The following is a 20,673-nucleotide window of genomic DNA, read 5'->3' as shown; positions in this document are numbered from 1 at the left end:
ATATATAATACAGAGAAAAGGACATTAGAATATCTCTATTTTTCAGGCATTCACAATCTCCCCGAATGACTGGCAGCATCCACATTACCGTAAGTACACATGTAGTAAGCTGGCGTCTACAGTAAGTACACATGTAATAAGCTGACGTCTATAGTAAATACACATGTAGTAAGCTGGCGTCTACAGTAAATACACATGTAATAAGCTGACGTCTACAGTAAATACACATGTAGTAAGCTGGCGTCTATAGTAAATACACATGTAATAAGCTGGCGTCTACAGTACGTACACATGTAATAAGCTGACGTCTATAGTAAATACACATGTAGTAACCTGGCGTCTACAGTACGTACACATGTAATAAGCTGGCGTCTACAGTAAATACACATGTAATAAGCTGGCGTCTACAGTAAGTACACATGTAGTAAGCTAACGTCTATAGTAAATACACATGTAATAAGCTGGCGTCTACAGTAAGTACACATGTAATAAGCTGACGTCTATAGTAAATGCACATGTAGTAAGCTGACATATACAGTAAATACACATGTAGTAATCTGACGTCTATAGTAAATACACATGTAGTAAGCTGACGTCTACAGTAAATACACATGTAGTAAGCTGACGTCTACAGTAAATACACATGTAGTAAGCTGACGTCTACAGTAAATACACATGTAGTAAGCTGGCGTCTACAGTAAGTACACATGTAATAAGATGGCGTCTACAGTTAGATCACATGTACTGCATTCATTACTGATACTACATTTGTTGGGTTCATCATTAAGATGACTACAGGTAACCGTTTTTACATTAGTGCAAAAATATGTTGAACCACAGGGTTTTACAAAGCCATTGAGGTAATGCTGAAAATTAAAAAAAAAACAAATTATATTTATTTGTCAGATTAAATTTTATCTTTAAAATGATAATGTTTTTCCAAACAGATCCCCTGTAACACGTTGGATAGACAACTGATAGATTACCGTCTACACTACTAGTCTAAATTACCCCAGCAGACAAGTACAGGGAATCTTTTATCTGTCATTTTGTATGATTATGTGCATTTTCTATCAAATATTTTTCAAGTATTTTTTCCATATCTATCACCATTTGGAGATTTAGAAATCTTATCAGTGCCACAAGTTAAATCGCAGTTCGCCTCAAACATTGTTTTACTAATTGTTTACGCTGAACGTTTATATGTACATAATATACTGTCCTCAGAGTTAGCCAACACAGGTGTGTTAAATACAAGGCCTTCTCATTTCAAATGTAACTTTGACACACGGGACAGACCCACCAAGGTATGACACGAAACATGCAGACACAGGGGACCCAGAGTACCTTGACGAACGTCAAGAACGTTACCACGAAGCCAAAATGACAAATGTTTAGTCTTGTGGTAACATTCCTGACGTCAGATCGGTACATTTGTGTTCAGTTCCCAGTGCAGGTGTAAAGGCAAATTTTGACTCCCATAGAATAATGACCGGGGGTCATTTTTCGACGTCGAAAAATGACCCCCATCCATTATTCTATGGGAGTCAAAATTTGCCTCTACACCGGCATTACAGAGTGAGACTTCCCCCATTCTGAAATCCCCTCCCCAAAAATATGGTTGGCAGTACGTAGATGAGACTTCTCCACATAGAATGGCCTAAAATATAATCAAGATTAGGGCAAGTCTTCAATTAATGGAAACTTTTTTCTAAATGGAAAGCGTTAGGAAAGGGGAATTTGAAATGAATACACTGTTCATTATTTTGTTACTACAGGGTGTTTAGTTTAGTTTAGTTTAGTTTTGATGTTTTCCGCCACACTCAACAATTTTTCAGTTATCTGGTGGCGCCCAGTTTTTGTTGGTGGAAGAGAGAACCCAGATACGATGTACCCGGGAAGAGACCACCGACCCTCCGAAAGTAAACTGGGGAACTTTCTCACTTACAGGGTGTTTAGAGAATGATTGCATAGAGCTGACCGGACTTCACATTGCAAGCACCATAAAACTGGATGGAGATAGCGGATGTGACGACACGCACTATACAGCACAAACACAACCCGTTATAATTTCTTATAAGTGTTTGAATAATAAAACCGAGGTATGGTATAATTATAGGTTTTAAAGTAATTCCACCCAACTGTGATGTCATCAGATTTTGCAAAATCAAAGATTTATTTAGATTTATGCATGATAGGATCATAACGTTTGTTGGAGTCTTTTCCTATAGTTATTGTAAAAAATCTTGTTAAAAATAAAATATTTCGAAAGTCTAAGGTACAGATGAATAATCAATTATACGTATTAAAATATTGAATCCAAGGGTAATAACTCTGTTTCTTTTGATTTCTTTATCAAGTCTATTATGCAATAGATTTCCTTTATTTTCTACAGACATTTTGTATAATTTTGTGAAGATAAGAGTTTCATGAAATTATTATGAATGCTAATATATCGTCATAACCAGTTTGTATGGAATTTTGATAATGCTGTTTAAGGAAAATTGCAATTTTCTGACGGTGATATATGATTCTGTTTAAGTGCGTCTCACATCTTAAAAGTGTTATGACCAATGTATTTTATTTGATAATTTGTTAGTTTTAACTCTAATGAATGGAAATAAATACACATTTTAAACTTGTATCAGATAATTGCTGTTATAAAATTTAGAAATTCATTTCAAAATTAAGGATTATCTCCCTCATGCATAGCTCTTATCCTTGGACGAATTTGGGTCCACTTTTTTGGCACGCTGTTTTTGGCTATATTTAGCTCTAAAACTTCATAGTTATTTCGGATTTCAAACATTTCGGTTGAGCATCACTGAAGAGACATTATTTGTCGAAATGCGCAGCTGGTGCATCAAAATTGGTACCGTATAAGTTTTACATTATGACCCCTGGGTCGAGGCCTCTGATGGTGGACTGTTAGTCCCCGAGGGTCTCTACAGCCCAGTAACTAAGTACTTCGTTACTAGCTTGAAAATACGGATGTATATTTAATTGTTGTTATAAAATTTAGAAATTCATTTCAAAATTAAGGATTATCTCCCTCATGCATAGCTCTTATCCTTGGACGAATTTGCTCCACTTTTTTGGCACGCTGTTTTTGGCTATATTTAGCTCTAAAACTTCATAGTTATTTCGGATTTCAAACATTTCGGTTGAACATCACTGAAGAGACATTATTTGTCGAAATGCACATCTGGTGCATCAAAATTGGTACCATATAAGTTTTACATAAAACTGCGAGTATGGAGTTACCTTAAGTAATCTTTCAGATCTGCACCGTAATTGATTCAATCATCAACTTGCAATTTCGACTTTGCAATTACTCAATCCATGATATGTGTTCATAAAATCAAAATGTATTTGTTTGCATAAAAATAGACAAATAAATTTAACGTAAGCTGAATACAAGACAAGGAACGCGATATTGATTAGGCGTACTAGTCTGTGGGCGCTGTGTTCCGTTCTATATCTCCCCTTTCTGTGTATACTGTACAAATTAGCATATTACATGTAGCTTCCAATTCAACATATAGGTGTTTTAGAGAGGTCCACGAGACGTATGATATTCACCGTGGTGTTAGGTAAGAGAGGTGATACAGGTATTTTAGGGACGACTTGTTCCCCCTGTAGAAGGAATTAACAGTCCGTGATACCCAGAAGAACAAAATCAAATTGCTGATCTACAGGAAATTTTATTTCATGTACTACATAATGAAATATTAACCTATTAATACATGAGTGTTGATTCAATAGGGCTATTCTTCTGTAAATATCATCGTTTACGATCCAATCTTCGATGGAACGAAAAGAGATGTACCAGATAGCACAACAACAACCGAAACAGCAACTGCAATGTACAGAGGAGGTCATGGTGCTCACAAATTTACCATCATGTGTAAGGACATTCCAAACGACGAAGTCACTCAGAATATTGAACATGTGTTCGACTACGCGTAGGTTTAATTACATACATGTATTCTTATAACACTTTTGAAATTCCAAATAGATGTTTATTATACTGAAACCATTGTGCATTTACATGCTGTCGGTCTTAGCGCCTGGTAGAATCGTATATAGGTGTAGATGATGAGGTGAACGTCTGACAGAATCGTATATAGGTGTAGATGATGAGGTGATACTCCGTTCGGCACAAATAATGCTCCATTATAAGAATGAATCATAACACCTTTGTCAGAAAGAAGAATGGTCATTTATTGAGGAAATATTTGACAAGAGTATTTTAACATATATACAAAGAGATGTGACACACAAATTAACAAATCCGAAAAATAAAAGACAATACAATAAATATAACAACAATGCCCTTGCACCTCTGTCAAACGGTTACTCTTCTATTAAGTGTTGAAAAGAACTTCAACTGAATTTAACTTCATGAAAAGAAGAGTTCTGCTTGCGGGTTCCTAAGCTATTTGCTACATGGGTAAAATAAGGTTTAACCTAAAGACAATAGAGTTTCACCGGAATTACCGCCATTATGACGATGGTCCATTCCCTTGTGTTCGACTATATATACTGGGAGCGAAAGCCCTCATGCTTGGAAAAAAATCAATAATTGAATAAGAAAAGTACGAAAACTATCAAAGATATAAATGTGACGAGGTAAATTTAGTTATGCACCATATGTGCATGTATTTTCTTCATTTCAAAAAATACGAGGTACGTGGCTGCCCATTCCTCATTCTATTTACAATTACAACATTGAACGCTGAATTTGAGTTTGTAAAACTTGAATGATAGAGACTGCAAAAAATGTATGTTTTCGGTAGAATTAGCGGGATAGTACAATACGTTATTCCTTCATAAGTTTAAAGACTTACAAAGTAATGACTCTTGTATCCAGAAGAACATAATCACCGCCACGTCCACTAAATACATGTATGAGAAGAATTTAACCCTAATCGTTATACAAATATACATGTAACGATATTTATTATTATTTTTTTTTTGTTATTATTTTATTTTTATTTTTTTTTTTTTTTGGAAAAATGCAAATGAATAATAAATCTCTTCAATTTCAGGGATTCTGTCGATCCCGACACAGAGGCCAATGATATAGAGATGCGATTTAAGGACGATAATAGCATGGAGGCTCAAGACATCAACAATATCTACATAGGAACACAATTTTACATGTATATCAAATACATTGGAAGTGAGTTTTCCCCCTGATTATCTCTTTTTAAAATTTGTTTGAATACCATGAAAAACAATGCACGAAAAAAAAAAATGTTTAGTCAGAGTCCCAATTCAATATAGCCTTATGAATTTTGACGACGTTATCACGGTGTGTTTTTTTTGTTTTTTTTTTTTTTTCAATTTTAACATTGTGTTGTCAGAAATATATCTGCCGAAACGATGCCCATATGATAAATTTTAAAAATAACTAGTTTAGCAAAACGTAGATATGGTGTTGTATTGTATGGATTATTCATACACTTGGGATCGATTGTAAATGTTCTAGGATTAAACGTACGCCATATACTTTTTTAAAACTCCGTATGAGAACTTCAGATACACTCTTCATCTTTAAAAGCAAAATCGCAAAAGTTTTAAAGTAAATTGCAAAACTTTCGCATTTGAAAGTGTTACTTGTCACTGTTTTTAATATGCTATTTTGCTCAATATTTCCATCGAAACACAATCGTATTCTAATGTTTCAGCTTAAAAGCGTAAAATTGAGCATGATTCAGATTCTGTTAACTCTTCTGTCTTTTGACATACAGCACACCAGTATTGGGTGGTTCCGGAAAAATGTGAGGCATTCGAAGGAGTGACTGTCCCTAGAGACCCAAATGTAGGATCTAGTAACTCCGAAGAGTTGTGGAATTCTACACAGTGAGATAGTTTTGATAATGTGGAATACTTTATTCGCCATTTGAGCTGATACCAATAAGAATTAACCCCTGAATAGGTTCAGGGATTTTAAAAGGGGCATTAGCTGTCAAAGTGATAACAAACCTTTTTTTCGCAAAATCTCTCATTGGCATAGGAGTATATATTAATGGGACATGGACACGTTTTGAGCTGAAAATTCTCAAATTTGATTCTCCAATTTTATGTACAATGCTTAACTAAAGTATTTCTAATTGCCAACCAAAATTTGAATATCGGTTGTTGCATTACAAGTGAGATACAGTACTCACGATTCTTTGTTGTGTAAACAAGGCTCGTGTCATGTTTTGTTGACATATAGGCTGCTTAATAGAAAATATGATGTTTAAAACAAAATGAGATGTGACGATTACTAGAAACTGTTTAGCTGTGTTAAGAATTAACTAGTAAATTGAAAAAAATCTGCTCTGATCGAACTTTTATTAGCATATTATTTAAACCACATGTATGTAAGCTAAAACATGGCACGAGCCTTGTTTACATAACAAAGAATTGTGAGCTCTGTATCTCCCATATACCTCGACAACTGACATTCAAAGTTTCGCTGACCATTAGAAATACCTTTGTTAAGCATTCTAAACATTAAAACTAGAAAAATAAAATTTGAATATTCTCAGCTCAAATCGTGTCCTTGCCCCTTTAATGACTGATAAAAACATTTATTTTGTACAAAAACAAGAGAAACCTAATAAAACTACGTTAGATAACCGACTTTAGTGTAACGAAATATATAATGTTTTATCTAACAAGACAATAATTATTTAATCACCAAAATCATATATCCATGTGCCTGCTTTGAAGTCGAAAATTGTTTGAAATAATTAAAGGAGCATATACACGATTTAAGCTGATTTTTGTTTTTCCTTTTTGATGTATACAATGCTTAACTAAGGTATTTCTAATGGTCAGCAAATATTGTGAATGTCAGTAGTCAAGGTACATTGGAGATACAGAGCTCACAATTCTTTGTTATGTAAACAAGGCTCGTGTCATGTTTTTTTTTTTTTTTTTTTTTTTTTTTTTTTTTTTTACATAGGTTAGATAAACTAGTAAAAGTTTCGTTTAAAGCAGATTTTTCAAATTACAAGTTCATTCTGAAGCCTTTAGTGTATGTCACACCTCATTTTGTTTTAAACATAATAATTTCTGTCAAGCAATCAATATGTAAAAAAAAAAAAAAAAAAAAAAAAAAAAAAAAAAAGCACGAGCCTTGTTTACATAACAAAGAATTGTGAGTGCTGTTTCTCATCCGTAACTCAACAATTTAAATACTGGTGTTATTACTGAGATATATGATATAGGGCAATTTTTATTTACTTGAATTTTTAGTGACAAAATGACAGCTGGTGCCCCTTTGATATTGACACAGTGGGGTATATACATGCCATTCAAAATAATAATATTTTGTGGAGTCCCAAAATACATTAAAGATAGATTTATGAAAGGTGAAGATAACGAACAGTGATCACTTTCATACCTCCTATAAACAATACAAACTAGAGAGTTGGGCAAACACGGAACCCTGGATATAGGTGGGATCGGGTGCCTAAGAGGAATAATTAAGCGATTTAATTGATCACCCTGTGTTCCTCTGGAAATGGTTACCTGAATGTTGCATTGTAGAATGTTAAACTTCGCATGTAATTAGTATAAACTTGACCAAATCAACCCTGTGGTGTCCATTTGTTAAAATTTGTCATTTCATTGAACATCACTATTAATATCTTTTAGCAAGTATTTTACGAAGATACCCTGTCATCACGGAAGCGCGTGCGAGGTGCTCGTAACAAATTGGTATCAAAATCACAATTGGGGGCCAATGTCCGTGTTTTATACAAATTAAATTTCAATCTTATATTATACTAATTTTATGGTCAATTTAGACTTCGTACCTCACTTTCCAGTCAACAAATGTTTGCGAATGTGCAGAACTTCTTCGATGAGTTTGACCCAGGTGCCTAGGAGAAGTAAGCACCCCCCCTGTCGACCGGTCACACACACACCTGTCGACCGGTCACACCCGCCGTGAGCCCTATATCCTGATCAGGTAATCGGAATTATCCGTAGTCAAAATCAGTATGCCAAGAACGGCCTAACAATTGGCATGAAACACGTCAGACAGCATTTGACACAATGATAGGTTGTATGGGCAAACTAAATCGTTAGAACGACCATAGAATTTGTGAAAGGCTGATTTTAATCTATATGAATAATCTAAATTACACAAATCAGTATTTGACAACACTAGAGATATAATCTATACATATTATTTCCATCACTAATGCTGTTTCTCTTAGAACAACTGTAGCTGGTTAACAAATTCGTCAAATACCATAATGCATGTCAGAATCACAGCATACACCTATCAACCCATCATTTTGAGCATCCCCCTTTTTTGGCGAGCCAAAGGTCAATCGAAGAGCTACGGATATGTCTATATTCGTGGTTCTTCACTTATAGCTGGTGACATTTGAATATGAGTGAAAATTTCTCGACTGGACATGAAACAAACAACAATACACGAGGCGTGAACCATTGATGTTCATACCCTCGTGCATTTTACTTTCATTCCTTAATTTGATACTCCCATCCGTTAAGATAGTCGGATCATAATTATCAAGATTCGTACGCACATTGTACACATTCACGAGGAAAATGGCTATCATTTCAATTGGTAAAGATATCAAAGGCAAAAACATTGGAAATATAAGTTATTCAAAGCAATAACAGCTGTAAGCGGCGGCAAATTTTAGATGCAGAATTTATGCAATTTGTTATATCATCTTGTGTTCATCTGGAAAAGGTTAAGTGATGGTTACATTGTAGAATGTTAAACTTCGCATGTAATTAGCGTAAACCTGACAAATACAACCCTGTGGTATCCTTTTGTTAAAAATCGTCATTTCACTGAACATCACTATCAATATATTTCGGCAAGTATTTTACGAAGATACCCGATCATCACGGAAGCGCGTGCGAGGTGCTTTAAACAAATTGGTATCAAAATTACGATTGGGGGCAAATGTCCGTTTTTTATACAAATTAATTTCATTTTATATATTGTGAACCTATTTGTAGGACACAATACCAGTCGGAACAATGCTGAATGTTTCATTCATAAAAGCGTTCACGAAGAGTAGGAAAACGTCATCGTCTGATACCCTTGGTTGATTACACTTCCTCTCTCTGAATGAAACGTAATCAACCGTGAGCATTCGACGATGGGAAAACGTAAGCGTACATAAACTTTACCCGTCATGCAGAGTCCTGGACAAAGGAACGTTCGTTTTGAATTATAAGTTGTCGCGTAAGGCAATCCAAATACTGATCTTTAATATAAATCTTATATTTTACTAGTTTTAAGGTTAATTTAGACATTTTACCTCGCTTTCCAGTCAACAAATGTTTGCGCATGTGCAGGAATTCTTCTATGAACGTTACCATGCAAACATCACTCATGGAAATACTGTATTGCAAGACAATATCTATTTTATTTCTTTAAAAATAAGATCCAACAGGACTCAAATTTTGTTATGTCACAGATTTATGCATTATATTACCATAAATTTTGTTGGAGTCTTTTCCAATGGCTATTGTAAAAATTCTTGTTAAACATAAAATAATTCAAAAGTCTGAGTTATATTTAGATAATCAATAATATGTTTCAAAATATTGAAAACTCTGTTTTATTGAATCCTTTAACGCTTTCATTATGCGATAGATTTTCCAGAAATTTTGAATAGTTTTGTAACGAAACACTTTCGTGAAATTATTATGAATGCTATGGCCTACATTTTTCATAACGCTTTGCGAGTTATTTCCCCCTGATTACATAAGGCGCGCAGCAAATTGCGGTCCTCAGTTGACGGTGCCATATAAGGAATAAATAGAAAACTTACAATTTTTGATTGCAATAAATTTTCAGTTAAGGGATTTTTCTAAGAATTAAGTGTAATGACTTTAAAAAATAGTATAATTGAACAAAATATCTTCGTAACTAATTACTTTTGTATGTGTCCCTAGTGTGGTTTTCTCGCAAGCAATGCATGGTCATGATGTAATAAAACATGTAAATATTACCTAGACCTCAATTTCTTTAGATCAGAATCATGGTGTCCATAGTATATCATCAATTCTTCATTATTGATTTTTATCAATATTTTCGACAACCAAAACACAAAATATATGCAATACGATATGCCTAAAAACACATGTAAAACCAACGCATACATGTACATTATAAAGTTATCGTTTCACACTGAACAAAACTACTTGTTACTAAATGTACAATAGGTGCAAATGAATAAGGCATGTTGATTATTTTGAATTGGTATGTCTAGTGTATATTTTTGTTAAAATATTTTTTCGCGTGTGATTCATTCTCTTGAAAGTTAGATTTTGTGTACATCAACTTACACCTCTTCTTGCACTTCAATTACTCAAATGAGCACAAAAACAATCATCAGGCTCCTAGCAACAATGGGTCTGCCTCCTCTTATTATCACATACAAACTTGGTTATTTTTACGTGCAGAGAGATATCTATAGTCGGATAGCCGCCCCCCCCCCCCCTAAAAAAAGCATTGTCGTGAATGGTAGTGGAAATGTTAATTTAACCAATGAATAGAACTGAAAAATCAACCCTTGCCGCCTTCCTTCTCGAGCATAATATATGCTTTCATTGTGCTTTTAATTCTAGGTGTCTGTTGTTTTAATAACAGATTACTATTGAAGTCCTCAGTATTATATACACCTGTTAAAACTTGGTATACTATAGAATTTGATAACAAGCTTTATCATACACTGTTTGTTAATACTATTTATGTGAAGCTTAGGACCGCAATCGTAAGCGCGCCCCCATCTTCCGGTATAAGGGTTACAAGTGCAAAAATGTAGGCCATTATATCGTTTTAACCAGTTTTTGTGAAATCTTAATGATGCTGTTGAAGGAAAATAGCAATTTTCTGACATTGTTATATGATGACCTAATATGTTTTATTTGATAATTTATTAATTTTTACTCTAATAAATTGAAAAAGATACACATTTCAAACTTTTATCAGATGATAATGCGAGTATGGAGATACCTTGACAAAAACTCGTTGCTGATTAAAATCATGTTACTGTAACTTACTTAGATGGTTGCGCACCCCAGTCACAATTACAGGCCCTCTGCAGCTGGGTACTCCTCATATGTATATTATAGAAAGGCTTCTAACTCCTTTTACAGGGTGCCCAATTTCGGCGATTAAAAATAGTCAATGAAAGGCATTTTGTACCGCACTCTCTAGCTTTCGATTTGTATATAACTTATCGAGATTTTCACTAGCTGTCGTAATAAAAAATGAAATTACTTTCTGCGATATTCATCAATCGATTAAAAAATTACATGTTCATTTTACTCAAATTAGCCTGGTGCCTCAGAACGCTCCACTATTCACGTGTATGTGGACAATATCTGCAATACAATGTACAAATTATGCATCTTATAACATTCATCTAATAACATTTTGAAGTTGATAAAACTCGCCTCAAGTCGAACGTACTTGTATGAAATGGTTCCAACAGAGAAATTTATATAACTCCGTTTACCTGATCAAGATATAGGGATCACTGCGGGTGTGACAGGTCGACAGGGGATGCTTACTCCTCCTAGGCACCTGATCCCACCTCTGGCTGTTTGCCCAACTCTCTATTTTGTATTGCCTATAGGAGTTATGAAATTGATCACTGTTCGTTATCTTCACCTTTCATCCATTTCCTCGACTGTTTTTGGCAACCGATGGGAATACATAAACGTCTGTAAAGAAGCTGTGTGATAATCAAATGGGCGTTTAGAAATGGGCATCAGTTGAAAAGTACAGCGGAGGAAAGCGATACTATTTCAGCCATTTATCTTGTGATAGGAGCTGTAAACAGTTTCTTTGTCCCCCAAAATTTCATTAAACATATTCATTGCTCGTGAAAATAACACACACACACGCGCGCGCGCGCGCGCGCGTACCCCCCCCCCCCCCAACACACACACACACACATGTACATTCTCAAGTTATATGTTTTCTCCCTCAGTGCATGTTGATCTTGTTAATATGTCTTTCTAATTTCTAACAGATATGGATGTGTGAAAAATCATTCACTTATTGATTCTTTTGAAAGAGTGAATGCAACCCTAATATATGCAAATATGTATGGTTTTCGATTCCCTCACGATGATTACATAACGATTGGATGTGATGTTCGACTGTATTCTCAAGTGACGAAGGTAACCTCTCAACCTCTCTCTCTACCGCTCTCTCTCTCTCTACCGCTCTCTCTCTCTCGTTTGTTTATCTGGCAATGTAAGAGAACGAAACACATTATTGTTTATATTTAGACTAGAGCCAACACTATATTAGCTGGAATACCATTTTTATGCCCTGGGATCGAAGATCAGGGCATATTGTTTTTGTCCTGGCTCTGTCATTCTGTCTGAAACTGTAACCCTGCTAATAACTTTTGAACAGTAAGTGCTAGAACTTTGATATTTCACGTGAGTATTTCTTGTGACAAGACCTATCCGTGGGTACCAACATTCCTGACCCTGTGACCTTGACCTTGGCACTTCACCTACTTTTTAAAAACTGACATTTGTCATAACCTCTAAATGATAAATATTAGAGCTTTCATATTGCACATGAGCATTTCTTGACAAGATATTTCTACTTGTACCAAGATATTTGTCCTTGTGACTTGGCCATCTTTGGAATTGGCCATTATCAGGGGCATTTGTGTTTCACAAACACATCTTGTTAGTTCTGTAATATATAATTGTACATACACATTACGAAACAGAATCTAGAGGTGCTTGTATCCCGAAGATACAATTCTATTATAGTTTTACTTCATCAAAAGTATTGAAGTTACTGTCACGAGCTGATTGTACGATGTATAAATTACCCACAATTCTAAGATTAAAATGGAAATGCGAATTTTCTTTCTTGCAATGGAACTGAGTATTTGTGTTGCTTACTTATCTTTTAATGTAGTCTGAATACTGGGTATGATCAGCTTCATTGTCATTATGCAAGCAATAGATTATGCAAATTATATCTTTTCTCTGTTCTGAAGTAAGGAAATTCGTGATATAGACATGTAATTAATAGATCAATCACTTTCCATGCAATTATTAACACATCATTTTAATCAAATGAAATTATTTGGATTTTTTGCGAGGAAGGAGATATAAAAAAATATATTGTGAAAATGATTGTTCACCAAACAAATCCTCATGGTGTGTTTGAATATGTAAAGTTAGGAAAACTAGTTTCCAATGACTGAATGACAATTTATGTCTTTTCTAGTATTCCATCGATGTATACAGAAATGTTCTGTCTTATTACCAAAATTGGAACATAAAATCGCATAAACATTCGGGTGAGAAAAACCTTTCAGTGTCATCTTTTTAAACGGCGATTGATTACCCGATTCACAATCAGCGCGGGAATTTTATCTACTCTGTGTGGGGTGGGGGTGTTCCTCATTTCCATACGTTACTCCGTTTTGTTGTGATTTTGATATGAACAACAACAACCATTCATATACGTCACTAGTTTTAAATAAGAATTTTTTGTTTGTATTTAATCAATACAAAATTTTCTATTGTCTAACTTCATCATATAAAAATATTATTTCTTGCTCAATAAAATGTGAGCCTGGACAGCACGTTTTGGTTTCTGGTTCATGTTGGTATGTTTTTATTGGTTCACATGCTATTTTAGAAACCTCACAAAGGGTGCTGTACGGGAGCGAGATACATGTATATCCCAATGAGGAAGTTCTTGCTCAATTTGAAATTTGGACCAGACTGCCCTCTGAATATAAACTCTAGCTACATAGCGTCACTAAGATACATGTATATATGTGCACCCGTGCAGATGTCCAAACATAATCAGAGACGTGTGTGCGTGTGCGCGCGTGCGCGCGCGCGTGCGTGCGTGCGTGCGTGTGTGTGTGTGTGTGTGTGTGTGTGTGTGTGTGTGTCGATATGAATTCAATTGCTCTCTCTCTGAACATGCACACTTTATTACATAATTTGTGAGTACATGCATCTTAATAGTCAACACTAATAAATGAATACATTCTATAGTCGACATCATGCTTCGGGCGCACCATGGTGGTATATTTCCTTACAGTGACGGGATTGTACTAGACCTATCATGTGTATATACTGGTGTGTTAATTAAGTGTTGATTTGCAATGTTCTGTTGATATGCAAAATGTTGTTGATTGTCGTGCTGACTTATAGAACTTATAAGTTGTCTTACAGCCTACTGTTTTAACGTGTAATTGTACAAGCCATGGCCAAAGACCTGGAATAAGTAGTAAAATCAATGTTTTTCTTTTATTTCCACTGTGCTACTCCGAGACTATTCAACATTATTTTTATCTAGAGTGTATGCACGAATCGCATAACTACAACTGCTGCAATTCCAACTCCAGCTACAAACACAACCACAACTCCAATAACAACTACAACCAACCCAACCACAACTCCAATAACTGCAACCAACACAACCACAATAACAACTCCAGCTACAACCACAGCTCCAACTACAACCACCACACCTACAACTACAACCACCACACCTACAACTACAACTACAACCACCACACCTACAACTCCAATAACAACTACAACCAACACAACCACAATAACAACTCCAGCTACAACCACAGCTCCAACTACAACCACCACACCTACAACTCCAGCTCCAGCTCGAGCACCAACTATAACTGCAGCCACAACTTCAGCTCCATCTACAACTACAATATCAAATCCAGCTACTGCTTCAACTTCAGCTGCGGGAAGAAAACGTCGATTACTGCAATCAAAATATAGACGTCACAAAAGGAACAATGGAAATGCAAACCGACAGACTCGTTTTGTTTTTAAAAAGATTCGAGTGCTTGACATAAAATCAGGAAATAAAGGCCACCAACATAACAACTGTGAGTATCATCACCTACTAATCATACATTACACGTATATTCTAGTGATAAATTGATACTGTTTGTGGATAATGAAGCAAACATCCTTGTTACAGGTGGACTTTCTGTTTGGATTATTGCACTGATCTCATTTACTTTGTGTTGAAAGTGGGTCTTGTTGTAAATACCTGCAATGGATAACAAGGTTTGTGGTTATCTAAAATGCTGGAACCGGTTTTGATTTAGTACAGCAATTTGTAAGTGAGAACTGACTCCTGACTTTGACCAATATTTTGTCAGTAATACGAGTACATGTATGCTGTTTGATTGTATACAATACAAATTTATTCCTTATCATGAATTAAAGAATTTGACATCTTACATGTATTTTAGAATCATTTAATTTTACATGTTTACACGCCTTTTCATTAGTTAAAAAATTATTGGAATATCGTATGCCAACGAAAAAACAACAACAAAAGGCCGGAACTACTTTCTATTGGAATGTTGGGGATTCCTCTGGATGCTTCGTATTTATATATAGATTAAGGAATCCTGCAAAGAATAATTCTATCGATCTATATAAATTTATCAAACAAACACAAACAAATATCAAATATAGATAATAACTAGACACGATCTCGTTGCGAGCAACGAGTAGGTCTTCCGTCCGATTTGTTGATGCACTCGGAGTTAAAAAAAAAAAAAAGACAAATGAGTCCCAATTTAGTTTCCGACTTTAAGACACTTTAGATATAATCAATTTTTCATATCATAAGCTTCTGAAGCAAAGTTGCGGTGAAATTCGTTTGAAATTCGACTCTCCAGGCGAGCCATAAGGCCCGCGGGCCTATTTCTTGATGTCATTTGTTGGCCCTCTATAGACTCAACAACTTTAGTTCTATATGTCTTTACAAAATATTTACCTGTAAAAAGTGATTGAGATCGACCGATATCGACAAAAAATCGACTCTACAGGCGAGCCATTAGGACCATAGGCCTATTTCTTGATATCAATCGATAGATCTCGATAAACTGAACAACTTTTGTTCAATATGTCCTTACAAAATATTTACCAGTTACAAGTTTTTGAAATCGACTGATATCGACAAAAATCGACTCTACAGGCGAGCCATGAGGCCCACAGACCCATTTTTTGATATTGATCGATAGGTTATGACACATTGAACAACTTTTGTTCAATAATGCTTTTCAAAAAATATGTCGTTTTAAAGATATGAGGCGTCAAATATTTACGATTTTGGCCCTTAAAATCTCTAATTACGAAACATATGACCTACTTTTTTATTTGATGAGATCAAGCTCGTTGAGATGAACATTTCCGCTTCTACAACTTATTATAAAATATTAATAGTTTCTGAGATATTCTCAAAAACATTTGGACCCTTCTGAACCCCTAATTTAAAGGGCCAGCCCGTTTTGCTTGATATCGTAAGAAAGGCCTTGTCATTTTAAACATTTTTTGCTCAACAAGTATTTAGAAATTCTTTACCGTTCTCGAGTTATCTCTACAAGAAATATTTAGGGGCCAAACTGTAGCTCCCTAACGGGGCCACATAGGGAAAAAACGAAATGTACATATTGTTTAGATTATCATTCTGAACAACTTTTGTTCAATAATGCTTTTCAAAATATTTGTCGTTTTCAAGATATGAGGCGTCAATTATTTATGATTTTGGCCCTTAAAATCCCTTATTACGTAACATATGACCTACTTTTTGATTTGATAAGAACAAGCTCGTTTAGATGAACATTTCCGCTTCAATGACTTATTACAAAATATTAATAGTTTCTGAGATATTCTCATAAACCTTTGGACCCTTCTGGCCCCTAATTTAAAGGGTCAGCCCCTTTTGCTTGATATCGTAAGAAAGGTCATGACATTTCAAACATTTTTTGTTCAACAAGTATTTAGAAATTCTTTACCGTTCTCGAGTTATTTCTAGAAGTAATTTTTAGGGGCCAAACTGTAGCTCCCTAACGGGGCCACATAGGGTAAAAACGAAATATGCATATTGTTCAGATCATCATTCTGAACAACTTTTGTTCTTTATTGCTTTTCAAAATATTTGTCGTTTTCGAGATACAAGGGGTAAAAAATTTATGGTTTTGGCCCTTAAAATCCCTTATTACGTAACATATGACCTAAATTTTTATATGAATAGATTTGGATTGTTGAGATGAACATTTTTTGTTCTTTGACTTATACCAAAATATTAACGATTTTTGAGATATTTGATCTAGACTTTGAGCCCTTCTAGATCCCTAATTGAAGGGGCTAGCCCCTAAATCTTGATATTTTCGAAAAGATCTCGTAAATGTGCACAACTTTTGTTCTACATGTCTTAACAAAATATTTGCAAGAAAAAAGATATTGGAGATGAAAGGTCAAAAATCGCCGAAATGGGCGAAAAATTTTGGCATCCATTTTTTCAGGTCCAGGCGAGCGTTTAGGCAAATCGCCTCCGGTAAAATCGAATCCCCCACAAATCTTCTAAAATGTTTACTCTATCTTGTGTAGAAATTTCAAGACTCTAGCTTCAAAACTAACGGAGGAGATGCGTGGACAACAAGGCCCTTCAAAAAGTCACTAAAAGAGAGATAACTCCTGACCGGAAGTGACGTCAAGCACGAAATTTTGCAAGCAAAGTCTCGTCACCAAAAGATATCTTTCCTGAAAATTTCGTGAAAATCGATCGAGAAATGGCTGAGAAAAACGCGTGTACTACCAAGGAAAATAATAATAATAATAATAATAATAATAATGAAGAAGAAGAACGCGAACAATAATAGTAAGGTCTTCCGCAGGAGACGGAAGACCTTAATAACTAGAAACTCATTACTAGTAATGAGTAGGTCTTCCGTTAGATCACTTCCGGTAAAGAGCTTTCTGTTCCTACGAAAACCATTTAAATATATCAGAAAATGTGCCTTAACAATGAATAAGAAATGTATTATCGAATTTTTTACTCATTTCTCGTAACTTCCGGTGATGAGCGGAAGTACTTTTATGATGCGTTTTCCTATAAATGACAGCGACTATTTACTGTCTATATTCCCTGAAAATTTCACGTCTCTATCTGAAAGAGTTCTCAACAAAAAGAAGTAGACTAAAGAAAGAAAAAGTAGTAGGTTACTACCGACCGGAAGTCAATTTTGAAAAACAAAATGATCCAAACTCTAGAAGTTGATACTTTTATTATGACATGTGAAAATCATATGAAAGACTTCAAATATACGCGAGATTTATGGTGACAAAGAGATGAAAAGTAAAAAGATATTTTATCAAGAAACCGGAAGTAGTTGTTTTGACTACCAACGGAGTCAATATTCTTTTGACACTTTCAAAGAGACTTAATAAACTAGTATAGGTTTCAATTTACAAGAAAAAGTTTGAAATTTGCGATTCTTTCAATCACTTCCGGTGACGACAGGAAGTGACGGTCGACATGTTCAACCCTCTACTGCACGACTGCAAACGGAGATTTATAATTCCTGAATAATTGATGAACCTATATTTTACCTTTTCCAAGAAAAATGCTGGACAAAATTCCTTTTGAGAAACAGAAAATCGGCCATATTTTCCGACCGGAAGTGAATTTTGTAAAAACAAAAATAGTTATAGGAAGGTCCTTTCATAAGACATTATTCCTGAAAATTTCAAGAAAATCTATCCACCAACTCTGAGAAATCACTCGAAGAAATCGGAAAATCGACATTTTTCAAATACTTCCGGTATAGACCGGAAGTGACGGACGAAAAAATTGAATGTTTGTGTACAATGGACTAATGTTAGTTGATCAACTCTACAAGTTTCAAGCGTCTATCTATATTCATTATTGAGAAACTGAAAAAACAAGGTTTGAATATGTCCACCCCATATCTCACGACCGGAAGTGAATTTTACAAAAATATTTAAATTTACACTAGACATTTATAATGTCTATAACATATGTAAAATTCAAATCATTAACTTGTTTTATGACCGAGATTTATGGCACTGAAAAATGAGAGAATGAATAGTTTTTCTTTCATATAACCGGAAGTTGGAGATTCAACTTCCGGTGGGGTCAATAGTTTTTGAGAATTAGAACGAGACCTAATAAACCGATATAGGTTTCAATTTCAAAGAAAAAAGTTTGAAATTTATGATTTATTAATCACTTCCGGTGACGACCGGAAGTGACCGCCGACATTCTTACCCCCCTACTGCACCCTTACAAAGTGAGATCTATTAACTCTGAAATTTTGGTGACTCTATCTTTTACCGTTTCTGAGTAAAACGATTGACAACGAAAACAGCTCATAAGCCGTATTTGCCGACCGGAAGTGAATTTTACAAAAATATTTGACGTTACTCTAGACATTTGTAGTGACTATAATATATGTAAAACTCAACTCATTAACTAGTTTCATGACCGAGATTTATGGCACTGAAAAATGAGAGAATGAATAGTCTTTCTTTGATATAACCGGAAGTTGGAGATTCAACTTCCGGTGGGGTCAACATTTTTTGAGAATTAGAACGAGATATAGTAAACCAAAGTAGGTTTCAATTTGAAAGAAAAAAGTTTGAAATTGATGATTTATTTGATCACTTCCGGTGACGACCGGAAGTGACGGCGACAAAAAATATTACGTGCATGCACCATAGAGAAAATAGATCTATCATCCCTGAAAGTTTCATTCGATTATCTTTAGTGGTTTTCAAGTTTACCCCCGGACAAAGTTTCTTTCAAAAACCGGAAAATCGGACGTATCTGACGAACGGAAGTGAATTTTGAAAAAATGAAAAAAATGCCTCGAGGTACCATCGTTCCCTATAACCTGTGAAAGTTTCAGGAAAATCCATCCAACGGTCTCGGAGACGAAAGGGAAAAAAATAATAATAATAATAACTAGACACGATCTCGTTGCGAGCAACGAGTAGGTCTTCCGTCCGATTTGTTGATGCACTCGGAGTTAAAAAAAAAAAAAAAGACAAATGAGTCCCAATTTAGTTTCCGACTTTAAGACACTAAATATAATCAATTTTTCATATCATAAGCTTCTGAAGCAAAGTTGCGGTGAAATTCGTTTGAAATTCGACTCTCCAGGCGAGCCATAAGGCCCGCGGGCCTATTTCTTGATGTCATTTGTTAGCCCTCTATAGACTCAACAACTTTAGTTGTATATGTCTTTACAAAATATTTACCTGTAAAAAGTTATTGAGATCGACCGATATCGACAAAAAATCGACTCTACAAGCGAGCCATTAGGACCATAGGCCTATTTCTTGATATCAATCGATAGATCTCGATAAACTGAACAACTTTTGTTCAATATGTCCTTACAAAATATTTACCAGTTACAAGTTTTTGAAATCGACTGATATCGACAAAAATCGACTCTACAGGCGAGCCATGAGGCCCACAGACCCATTTTTTGATATTGATCGATAGGTTATGACACATTGAACAACTTTTGTTCAATAATGCTTTTCAAAAAATATGTCGTTTTAAAGATATGAGGCGTCAAATATTTACGATTTTGGCCCTTAAAATCTCTAATTACGTAACATATGACCTACTTTTTTATTTGATAAGATCAAGCTCATTGAGATGAACATTTCCGCTTCTACAACTTATTATAAAATATTAATAGTTTCTGAGATATTCTCAAAAACATTTGGACCCTTCTGAACCCCTAATTTAAAGGGCCAGCCCGTTTTGCTTGATATCGTAAGAAAGGCCTTGTCATTTTAAACATTTTTTGCTCAACA

At 35.0% G+C, this 20,673-nt stretch overlaps 1 protein-coding gene and 1 long non-coding RNA gene across 5 annotated transcripts in view; both read left to right on the top strand.

Annotated features, from left to right (window-relative positions):
• The window catches only part of LOC125681624 (uncharacterized), a 183,429-nt gene extending 170,890 nt beyond the window's left edge, over positions 1-12,539 (top strand). The window contains exons 3-9 of one of the 4 annotated variants that reach the window (XM_056153635.1): positions 47-89; positions 1,951-2,102; positions 3,766-3,965; positions 5,052-5,185; positions 5,757-5,868; positions 7,830-7,972; positions 12,036-12,180. In XM_056153635.1, coding sequence (XP_056009610.1) covers positions 47-89; positions 1,951-2,102; positions 3,766-3,965; positions 5,052-5,185; positions 5,757-5,868; positions 7,830-7,887 — 699 coding nt within the window. In that variant the 3' untranslated portion in view covers positions 7,888-7,972; positions 12,036-12,180. Of the gene's footprint in view, positions 1-46; positions 90-1,185; positions 1,308-1,950; positions 2,103-3,765; positions 3,966-5,051; positions 5,186-5,756; positions 5,869-7,829; positions 7,973-12,035 lie in introns of those variants that run through there. The other 3 variants (XM_056153634.1, XM_056153636.1, XM_056153637.1) reach the window with 3 other exon arrangements.
• A 914-nt stretch (positions 12,540-13,453) lies between these two features.
• Positions 13,454-15,272, top strand: LOC130051591 (uncharacterized). The gene is made up of 2 exons (XR_008799836.1): positions 13,454-14,912; positions 15,008-15,272. It is a non-coding gene; the product is annotated as an uncharacterized LOC130051591 (long non-coding RNA).
• The last annotated feature ends 5,401 nt before the right edge of the window (positions 15,273-20,673 follow it).

Source organism: Ostrea edulis, chromosome 2 (assembly GCF_947568905.1).
Source record: "Ostrea edulis chromosome 2, xbOstEdul1.1, whole genome shotgun sequence".
NCBI lineage: Eukaryota > Metazoa > Mollusca > Bivalvia > Ostreida > Ostreidae > Ostrea > Ostrea edulis.
The sequence above is the reverse complement of the archived record's forward strand: the minus strand, read 5'-3'. Positions and strand labels throughout refer to the sequence as shown.